The 11,849-nt window shown below is 25.0% G+C and overlaps 1 protein-coding gene and 1 long non-coding RNA gene across 2 annotated transcripts; one reads left to right on the top strand and one right to left on the bottom strand.

Annotated features, from left to right (window-relative positions):
* Positions 1–393: 393 nt before the first annotated feature.
* On the bottom strand, positions 394–1,391 carry LOC149058944 (uncharacterized). The gene is made up of 2 exons (XR_016190190.1): positions 1,165–1,391; positions 394–992 (listed from the first exon to the last, which is right to left on the bottom strand). It is a non-coding gene; the product is annotated as an uncharacterized LOC149058944 (long non-coding RNA).
* Positions 1,392–1,609: 218 nt separating this feature from the next.
* LOC107173900 (serine/threonine-protein phosphatase PP1-beta catalytic subunit) lies at positions 1,610–9,835 on the top strand. Its single transcript, XM_015524639.2, has 7 exons — positions 1,610–1,813; positions 3,609–3,740; positions 3,815–4,045; positions 4,120–4,296; positions 5,291–5,442; positions 5,517–5,651; positions 7,408–9,835. The coding sequence occupies exons 1-7, from the start codon at positions 1,759–1,761 to the stop codon at positions 7,501–7,503; spliced, it is 978 nt and encodes a 325-aa protein (XP_015380125.1). The 5' UTR covers positions 1,610–1,758; the 3' UTR covers positions 7,504–9,835.
* The last annotated feature ends 2,014 nt before the right edge of the window (positions 9,836–11,849 follow it).

Consider the following 11,849-nt stretch of genomic DNA (forward strand, 5'->3'; position numbering starts at 1 on the left):
GTTTACAGTGTAGTTATTTTATTTAATAACAAATGGAATATTTTTAATTCAATGAATGGAAATCTGGTATTGAAAAAAAGGTTGGGTGCCAGTATGTAAAACGAACATCTCATTATCTCAAAAACATGTAGAGATAAAGAATATATATATTTATTTTGTCATAGATATTTTGATTCAAGGACTACTAATAATGTAAGAAATTTAAATTAATTCATACAATACCTATGTAAAAAAAATATCAATGATATTAAATACTTTATAAAATAGGATTAAAAAAGTTCAAAAAGTGGAGGGTCTGTAAAAACTGGGCATGCCCAATGCCCATCAAATATAATGTTATCATTGTAATCTAATGACCTAATGTTTATATTTACATATTTACACAATTGTACATTATTTTTACAAATTTTTTTTTATTAATAAAAACAACAATATATTTACAATCTGTATACATTTGATACAATAAGTAAATTTTATAACATTATTTACAAGGCATGTGGGCGTGATAGAAGGGGGCATCCAGTGACACTACTTCAATATTTTTACAATTTAGTATTTACACATTATTTATACACACTATACAATTATACAAACTTATTTATGATTTTATAATTATTAACAAGTATAATTTACTGTAGAACGTAATTTAATAAAATGTATAGTTTAAAAGAATTTTGTGCTTAAAAAATATTGATTAATTTTAAGTACATTATTGACAACTTTGTCTACAAATTAATTTTAAAACCATATTCTAATTGATTCAATACAATAACAGTTATACTTATTCAATTATGAACCTAGTGTACAGCAGAAACACTTCAACGTTTTCAGTATTATAAATTATTATTTTGTAATTATAACCAATGTTTTTCTAAATTCCTTTTTTAGTGACTTGTGTAGTTGTGTAGTATAATGATTTATAAAACTTGGGCATTTGATAAGAATAATATTGATAACACTGACTAATGACGTCATGGATCCGGAGTTTTTTCCTGCAAAGATCCATTCGTTAAATTTCAAGTCATAATCACTAAGATAATACTATTTTAAATCGTGGTCATAATCAAGCAAGGTTTATAGATAATACCTCAATAATTTATTTATTCTGTGATTAGATCTTCTTTTTATGATTGCTATGACTTATATACTAAAATATAAGATCACCTTCTTTTGTAATTTGTAGTAACTCGTATGAGTCGTAAACTCGTATGTCCCGGTCTGTAAGTTGTTCATGGCGACATGGCATGCGTTTAGTAAGGTCCATGGTTATGTTGATTTTTTTTATCAGTTCTTATCAACAAATTCCCAAAGTTTTTGATCGAGATTACAAACATAACCTTCAAACTTTAACCACAGAAATAAAACTTCTAATACCAGGGTTAATCGAGAGAATACAAAATATATTGTTTAATGAAAAGTGCAATTGTTATTTATAGGTATAAAATAAAAATTATACCTTCAAATTATAATTTATAGCACAATTTAAATTTAATTTTAGATTTAACGAAAAACAAAAAAATTTATTTGTGTTCATGGTGGGGAGAAAGTGTTCGCCATTTTTCCCTTCCAACCTTCCTGCCGACCCCACACCGACACATTATTTAAGATTAATTTACATGTTAGCGGGACGTGTAGAGGCGGTGTACGACCCCCTGAATCTCAATTGATAGACGGATCCATTCAGACCGCTAAACAAAATCAAATATCTTGTCAACAAATTGTGTTTAATTCGAAATTCATCAAGGTTTTTCGTCCACAATGGCAGACAGTGAACCGTTGAGTATAGACAGTATAATTGCACGACTATTAGAAGGTAAGCTTGACAAACAATTCGTACTTAAGCAATATGATTGCCATTCTTATTTTCTTGTATCACAATACAACCTGGTAGGTTAACAAATCTCATTATTTGTCAGCGCATTATAGTTAGAATCAGTTCAGTTAATTTTTTAACCCATTCAATAAAAGTTTAAGAATAAAAATAATTTGAACATCAACATGACGTGAGTGATACAACACTCGATTATAATTATTTAAACTAGTACTTACATCGAAACTATTCCAAATAACTTGTGATATTAATGTACTTTCATACAGCTATATGATTTGATTTTTTTTTTTATTGATTATTTTAAGATTCAAAACAAAAATGTTTTCCCATATTAAAGAAATAAACCAATTTTTAGGGATCCCAAACCCGAACTTTACAGTTTATACTTTTTTGGGGGTCCTTGTAAGTTTTGTGTAGTTATTTTTTTTAAATTGTTCCTAATTTGTGACAATTTAAATGCATATACGCAGTGCCCGCAGCTCCTGGAGCAACCTGGAATTAAATAACATGGCAGAAAGTTAGCTGTTACTAAGCTTCCTAAAAATATCCATTATAAATGTTAAATTAAACTTTGTTGTTAACTATGAAGGCACCTACTTAATTACAATGTAATTTATAATATTTTGACACAATAAATGTGTATGTAATGCACCTATTTATAAGCATATTATCTTTTGAATTTTAGCTCTAGGTTAGGCTTAAATTTATAAAAATGTATAATGGTAAGATACCCCAAGTAGTTAGGGTTACCACTTATAAAAATCAGGCCCTGTATACGTTGGAATGTATAATAAATACATCTTATGCACCCTATACTCTAAAGATATCTTAATCATTAAATCTTTAAATTTTAGTTTGTAAAAATTTGGAATTTAAATTTATGTCAAGAAATCTATATGTTAATCAGAAGACAAGTAATTTCCTAGGTACCTTATAATATTATAATCCTAAAAATTAGTAAATACCTACAATAAATAAAATAATATAACTCTAATAATTAATACCCATTATTAAGTTCATTGCTCAAATTATTATTAAAGATAATCTCAAACCCAAAAGTGACTGTTAAGTGACTTTGCATATGCAACATTAACAAAAGCTGCATAATTATTCACTAAAACAAAATAGATTTGTAATTAGTTCCATCTGATATTTTGTGGCTATTCATACAGATCAAACAATTAAATTGATTGCACATAAATTGTTGTTCAACAGTCAAAATTGAATTTAAAATTGCCTTTAAGTGATAATTAACATTTCATTTTATTTTCTAGAAATCAAGTTTTTTTTTTACATTTTTAGTTACATTCTAACTGAAAGGTTATGACAGTGGTGGCCAACCTAAATAAAATTGTGGTCTATTTTAATAATGCATTATTTAAAATATTAGATGAGAAATATTTTTTTTTGCAGCATCGACATTGTTTGTGCTGACATTCTGGAATATTTTACGCTTGCTTAGTCGACATAAACAAAACATTTTTACACAATAAATTGTTTCATAAAAATTTAAGGAAATATTGTGGGCCATAAAATTATCCCAGGCGAGCCACATGTTGACCACTTTTGGTTTATATAATTCTTAAATTGTTACCAATTAGACTTAGTTTACTACTTAAAATCACATGTTATTGTTTTCAGTGTCCATTATTGGTTATAAAATATTATAAGGACAATATCAGATGCAAAAATTTGTATATTATTGGAAATATATTGTATTGTTCTTATAATTGTACATTTATTCATATAACACAACATAAAATTACTTTATTTGTAGTAAGAGGATGTCGACCTGGTAAAACAGTACAAATGTCTGAAGCAGAAGTCCGAGGATTATGTTTGAAATCTAGAGAAATATTTTTACAACAACCAATTTTATTAGATTTAGAAGCACCTTTAAAAATATGTGGTAAATAATACTTTGTATATATTTTTTTAAAGTACCCAATTTTTTTTATACTTATATTATTTTTAATTATTTAGGAGATATACATGGACAGTACACTGACTTGTTACGTTTGTTTGAGTATGGAGGCTTTCCTCCAGAGGCAAATTATTTATTTTTGGGAGATTATGTTGATCGTGGAAAACAATCCTTGGAAACTATATGTCTTTTATTAGCATATAAAATAAAATATCCAGAAAACTTTTTTCTCTTACGAGGAAATCATGAATGTGCAAGCATAAACAGGATTTATGGATTTTATGATGAATGTAAAGTTGATTATAATGTAGTTATTAATTTTAACTATTTTTATTATAAAAATATGTTTAATATATACATATAGGTAAAAGACGTTACAATATAAAATTGTGGAAAACATTTACCGATTGCTTTAATTGTTTACCTATTGCGGCTATTATTGATGAGAAAATATTTTGTTGTCATGGCGGACTTAGTCCTGATTTACAAGGAATGGAACAAATTAGACGTATTATGCGTCCAACTGATGTCCCAGATACTGGTAATTTCTCTATTATTTAGTTAAGAGGGTGTATTTGGTACATATTTAATAATTAATTAGACACCTATGCTGAGACAAATTAAGCTCAGTCTAATATGATACTTATAATAATATAATATATTATATCATAAATAATAGCACTATACTCTGTTCCACAATAGAACAATCTTGCCTACTGACTTTCTGTCAGATTCTTGTTCTGTATCAGAGTTTGCTGACATGGAGCATATCTTAGCATTGGGTTGTATAGATGGAGAAGTGATAGTCCGTTCTACTTCCAAAGTACCCAAGTACAGTGTGTATGCACAATAACGGAATTTTCTCACGAAATGCAGTATAACAAGTTTTCTGAATACATTTCTATGTCAGTTTGTAATTTTACAATGTTTTTAATGTTTATAATACTGCTTCTTCAAGTATTTATAGGATTAAAAAATCGATCAATATTGAGACCATTCTTTTTAAATTGCCTTTCCAGAATATTTGTAGTCCCTCAAATCAACAGGAGTCTAGCACATCTTGATTTCAAACCATACTTAACAGTTTTATGTAGTTATAATATTGTAATAGTTTGTGATAGAGGTCCAGTATTGGAATCACTAAATTTCAGTTAGATATATTGATATTATATGTGGGGCAAAATAATATTATTTTACGGTTAGTTTTTTTATAGGTAATATATCAGAGCCTCAGATAATAAATTTGAAAATTGTGAGTACTTTATTCTGCAGATAATAACTATTAATTTTATATGTATTTATCATATTAAACCAAGTGACTTTTCACATTATTATTATGATACATATTAGACAAGACAGTATCGCCTTGAGTTGAATAAATTATAAGAAAAGTTAACTAGACCTAAGTCCTAAATAATTTTGCAATTATAAGAAAAATTATTTGCCTGTAAATGAAGTAGATTAGATTATTTAAATTAAAATAAATATACTATTTTTTTTTTTTAATTAAATATATTATTATTATATTGTTTTAGGTTTATTATGTGATTTATTATGGTCTGATCCGGACAAAGATGTAACTGGTTGGGGAGAAAATGATAGAGGTGTTTCGTTCACTTTTGGTACAGATGTCGTAGCAAAATTTTTAAATAGACATGACCTAGATCTCATATGTAGAGCGCATCAGGTAATCAAAATTTTACATTTTTAATGACAAATATTGAATTTTATTATAATTTACTTTAACATTATACATTCTAGGTTGTTGAAGATGGTTATGAATTTTTCGCCAAGAGGCAATTGGTTACATTATTCTCCGCACCAAACTATTGTGGGGAATTTGATAACGCAGGTGGAATGATGTCTGTTGATGCAACACTAATGTGTTCATTCCAAGTAAGTTCTTCATTGAGTAATTTGATTAGATTAATATTTATTTGTTATCGATACCAAAAAAATTAACTTTTGATCTATTACTATAAATAGTAGAAATATTTATTTTTTTATCTTATTATTTTTAATTACTATTCTTTATTTATCATTCTCGATCAAAGCACATTAATTAAATCAAAGAACTGTAATTTAAGTTATACAGATTTTGATTGTTATTAGGGTAGCTTTTCCGTGCATTAGCATACTTTTTTTCTTAATTTGAATTACATTGGTTGTCAACTATCCATGTTAGACTCATACTGAATGAATTAAAATGGCAATTTGTTTTATTTTGCATATTTTAATCAAAATGTTTATAGTTATATATTTAAAGTTTTTGAATATATTTTAAAGAGATATAAAATAATATTTTTCTAGTAAAGATCAGTGGTCATTCTATTTATCATAAATATACTATTTATAAGCTTGTAACCTATAGTTCTATATGAGTGTATTTACTTATGTTTGCTATGTAGATTATGGTTTTTTATTCCATACACAATTTTCATTATTGTGTTTATTTAAACAATTTTGAAAATTGCCTATAGTTCAGAGTGAAAGTGTTAAATTATGATAAATCTTGTTGAATAATACTCCTAAGAACATTTTAAAAACTGATGGTAAAAGACTTAAATTTTATAACTTATGCAATAATTAAAAAATAATGTAACAATATATTTAAATAATTTTTCACACTCATGTGATTTTACCACCTTAGAAACATACATTACATGACAAATTAACATTTATCTAATGGCGTTTTCCACCTAGTTGCACTATTGCACTAAGTGTTCACTGAGTGTCATTTGCGTGTTCCACCTACCATAACGTGTTTGCACAATTCCAGTGTAATGTGTTCCATCTTGAAAAACTGCACGAGTGTTTTACACTCGGTGCGGAACTGTCACACGAGCTTTTTGAGACGGTTTTTGTTAACAGTTGTTATCACTACTGATAAAATATAAAATTTAAAAACTTGAAATTGTTAATTTATTGTACATTATACAATTCTACTAGTCACTGTGTTATAGGGATAGGCGGCATACTATTTAGTACCTACTTTTTTATAAAATTTAGAACAAAAAACTGAAAAGTGAAAAACACAACCAACATAATTGAAACGAAAATATGTTTTGCAATTTGCATAAAATATAATTGTTATCAATAATTATAAATGTACCAAGATACTAATTTTTCGTGTTCCATATCTAGTAGTTAAATGTTAGTACTTGTGATAACAACGAAAAACTCACACAGTGATAGTGGAAACTGCCACAGTGCAAGTTCAGCAAGGTGGAAAACGCTATAAATTAGTTTTAATATAACAGTGATCTTTTTACCTATTCTTATAAACACATTTTCTGTATTTTGTTTTTTTTGATTTGGATGTGAGATGACTTAATAATAATTTTTAATTTATTAATACAACTTGCTTCGAAATTGAAATTAAAAAAAAAAAACACATACTGAATATGTTGTTACATTTAATTTAAAAACATAAATTCAATTTAGTATTAAATCTAAAAACTAATTAAAACTTCCGAACATAGATTTATTATGTTACACACTTATAAGATAAAGACAACACATGGGTAAGATATTCTTTTAATCCATAGTTCTTAAATATCACAACTATAATTTTACTTTCTTTTATTGACTAGGAATAATTTAATTGTATTGTTTATAACATAACTAATTGATTATGATTCTATCCTTTAAGATTTTGAAACCATCTGAAAAGAAAGCGAAGTATCAATATTCAGGATTAAACTCTGGAAGACCAGCTAGTAATACAACTGCTGTGAAAAAGAAATAAATTATATTTAATTGAATATTGATTATAAACAACTAAACAATGTTCATAATCTAATAACTCTGTGCTTGAATAATTTTATTTTAAATATTTGGACTTTCTATAGAATAACAAATAATATTATACGTTTATATATATAAATTTGTGTGTGTGTGTGAGTATGTATGTATGTGCGTGTCTTTAACAATCATTTAATATTGGTTACTTGTGACCTAAATTATATAAAGTCCTACGTATTGATTGATTATTTGATTTTAATTTATGTACTTTGTATATAGATAATAACCATTTTATTTAGTTAACAAATTTAATTATGTGTAGGCATAGATTATAATTAAGGTGTAGCTTCATTTGTTTTATAATATATTATAAATATATATATATTATATATTATATGTATGTATTAACATTATTGTTATTGATTATTCTTAAAAAATATTGTCATTAATAATTTAAATATAGAGAAAAAATACCAGTACCATAGTGTTTTAATAAATTAACTGTTTTTTAAATTAAATTTGTGGTAAAATATTAAGTAGGTAAACATTTTTTTTTGCCCATTTATTATTAATTCAAATTTATGTTCAAATATTACAGATCTCTTATTGTAGCCTTTCTTAAAATTGTACATCTCAGGAAATATCAATCTATTGAAGATAATACAATTTGATACTAAATTAAAATAATTATTGAATGAAGTAAGTTTACTTTTTACTACAACACTATTGATAAATAAACCATAAATAGACAATGTCTATACATTGATTTGGTACTAGTTTTTTTAAATTTTCATAAGAGCTGTACTGGAGTTAAATATTGTAGACATCAAATTAACATCTGATACATTAAATTAACAATATCTTGAGAATTATAATTCTAGGATTTAAATTATTATAAATTTAAATTAAACAACTAAATAATTTAAAACTTGAAAGCTTCAGAGCCACATCCATAGATCTGTTATAGTTAAAAATAATAATAATAAAATGTTATGGTTAATGTATATTTTTTCAGTGAATAGAATAACAAATTATATTATAATAAGATTAACTATACTATAATATTTTTAAAATTATGTTATTTATAAATAAATAAATTTATTGCTCTACATTATTTGAACGAATATTTTATTATACATTTACTACCAAAATAATTGTTTTTTTTTTTTTTACTCATGAAATAGTATTGCATTCATTATATACTTAAAAATGATAAATGTGAAAGTTATCATTTGATATCTATATTAAAACATTTTATCTCTTATACAGAATTAGTCATCATAGTTATTATCTAAGGACTACCATATTAATATTAAATTAAAAATATATGCTATATATTGTATAATATCTAATTTATATAAAATAAGTTTGTCCACTAGTAATTACTAATGATAATGATTATTAAAATACTAAATATAAAAAATATTATCCATATAAATTGTATAACTGTAACATTATTATATTTTATTATGATAAAACATTGTGTTTTCATGAATCGGTCAGTATCTTTATTATAAAATTATTTAAATGTTTATAATAAATTTTCTTAAAATAAGAAGATCTAAACTCTTATTTTTAATCAATTATTCAAACAATTTTGTGTTGAATAATTATTGGTAAGCTTTTTAATATTAAAAGATAATTCAATCCAACTATATAATAGAGAAATGAACAGTTTTGAAATAATTTTGTTAAACACATTATTATCAAATTAAACAAACTCAATTTTAGGTAATTTTTGATGATATTGGCTGATTCAAGTATTATGAAATTATGAAGCATTATCTAGTTAGAATAGAAGTACAGAATTAAAAATTGTCATAAATGTATTTTAGACGATTACAATTTTTTTTTTTTTTTTGCACAAAAGCATTGTGTTTCACTTGCACTAAATCCTAATATTTTAAACAGATCCTCATGTCAAAATGGTCTTGAATTTTGATGTTTATTTTTTTTGTAAATATTTTCACAATATTATAAATCACTTATTTTTATTTAAAATATTGTTACAATGTTTAACTATGTTAGTGATTGTTTTTAAAAATATGACTTCTAATAGTTTATATTTATTTAAAATGTATGTTTCATCAAACTATAAGGTATAAAAACTATTGGTGGTATAAAATACTTTTAAGTTAGATCATACCTGACCAGAATAAAGATACCATTAATAATTTCACAAGAAGCAATTTTTAAGTTTTAATAACTATTCACGTGGGCTGTGATTCATTTTTTTTTTTTTTTAATTTAACTGGATAGTTAGTTCATATATTAACAAAATGTAAGCCAAGAATGCATTTGTCAGAGCATAATAAATAAATTCAATTTATTTTAAATGTGACTTTTAACGTTAAAATAAGTTTTTCAGTCCTTAAAAGTTCTCCAATTAATTTATTTGCAACAATAATTGACTTCCTATATTGGACCTTGAGTGATTTGTTTAGGAATTCACCAATTGGTTCCATCTAACATTTTTACCTTATCCTTAGTTGAATAATGTACTATTTTTCATTTCAAATACTAAACTTCATAAGTTGATTTTCATTCTTATAACCTTTTTATAATACCTATATTTACTTCAACAGCAGTTCAGTTCATGTAGTTGTAAATTGTAATCATTCTTTCTTCTTGTTTATTATGATAACCCTTTCTAGTTTTCTTTTTAGTACATTTTAAGTCGTGGAAATAACAAATCATTTTCCCCTGCCTTCATTTCAACAGATAATTTATGGGATAATGTATGTTTATTTATGGTAAAATTTTGTATTTTATAGTTTCAAACTAATTTTCTTATTGTTTCCTGGTTTGATAAACCTAGCTTTGCTACTGATTAGAATCATAATATTGTTAATATTATATTTGATTTTAATTGAAATGTTGTGATGTTCATAACCAATAACTATTATAAATCGAGATTTTTTTTATTTATTGTGACATTACTTTATTATTATAATTTTTTAATCCATACAACATGCACTACCTACCTAGATATTTGTATAACCATATTATGTAAGCACACAACTACATAAATTAAATTCATTAAACTGATACCAGTCAAAATGTCAACATTTTTATCAATATCTAGTTGCATAATAAAATGTTATTTATCAGTATATCAGTTATTTATAAGTACCTATTTAAAAATGAAAATCTAAATGTTGGGTTTGGAAGATTCACTTGCTTAAATAGATCAGTTGTTTTTGATTGAATGATATTTAAGGTTGCTAAAATTGAAAAATGTGGTTTTTTAAATTTTTAATATTATTTAGGTAATCAACAAAATGGTGATTTTAACTTCAAATAAAAGGGATGACCAATTGTGTTACAACATGGTTATGTAAAAATACTAAATTGTAGGTATGTGGTTAAATGTATTGTATAATTTAAATCCAAATTTATTAAGAAGTGTTAAATAAGCACCTATGATAGTTATGGTGGTATGATGGCTTGCTGAACATCTAACACCACCGGTTATCCAAAAAAAAAAGTAACATAAAAACAATTTTATAGTTTTTTCTATAATCTTATGCAGCATAAATGATAATATAAATTTGATGAAAGCTCAGATTGCTATAAGAGTATAAGCCTTTATATTTTTCCTTAGTGTTTTTGTTTGTGAATTTTTTTTATTAGAGTACCCATTTACTCATTAACTTATTCTATTAAAAAAAGTAACAGTAAATTCTATTACATGTTTTAATAATGTTTAAATAATTTTCTAATATCTAATATTAGAGCTGTCAAAATATGAATATTAAGGAAACTCAAAACGTAATTTGTGGAGAAGAAAGTACAGAAATTGCATCTATGTCAGGCATGTATAAGTTATACAGTAAAACGTATAACCCGACCCTCCCCACCCCCTCAAATCATTTTTCTTTGGCCAGTGGATAACAATATTAATGAAACTACAATTTCGATGAACTTTTTAATAAAATTATATGAGAATTATTCAACATTCAAGTATGCAATAAACATTATGATACTTTGCTTTGCTTTCTTATTATGTTCTTTCTGATAAATTGTAATTGAATAACTATTGTATTGTATTTATATTGTAAGTAATGAACACAGAATTAAAAAAGAATATAAAATTATTTTTTCGATACATTTTTACGAGTGAGGCATAGTACCAAGCTATTCAGGCCACTAGGCCAGTTAATACGTTTAGTATGAAATAGCTGATCTATGTGTATACAGAATTTATTTTATTAAGATACTATCGTAAACCATAAATTACATAAGTAAAAAGTGAGAAAACATTAGACGTTTGTTGTCAACTTGAATTATATTAATGATAACGTGTTTACAGAACATTTTTTTTTATTATATTATGTATAATATTATACT

The sequence above is a fragment of the Diuraphis noxia genome, unplaced genomic scaffold (assembly GCF_037042655.1).
Source record: "Diuraphis noxia isolate RWA-SAM2 unplaced genomic scaffold, SU_Dnox_SAM2 contig0002, whole genome shotgun sequence".
Classification (NCBI taxonomy): Eukaryota; Metazoa; Arthropoda; class Insecta; order Hemiptera; family Aphididae; genus Diuraphis; species Diuraphis noxia.

Coding starts and splice junctions, on each gene's coding strand:
- LOC107173900 (XM_015524639.2), top strand. CDS start 1,759: ATGGCAGACAGTGAACCGTTGAGTATAGACAGTATAATTGCACGACTA. Junction 4,046..4,119: donor TTATGGATTTTATGATGAAT/GTAAAGTTGATT, acceptor ATATACATATAG/GTAAAAGACGTTACAATATA. Junction 5,652..7,407: donor CACTAATGTGTTCATTCCAA/GTAAGTTCTTCA, acceptor CTATCCTTTAAG/ATTTTGAAACCATCTGAAAA.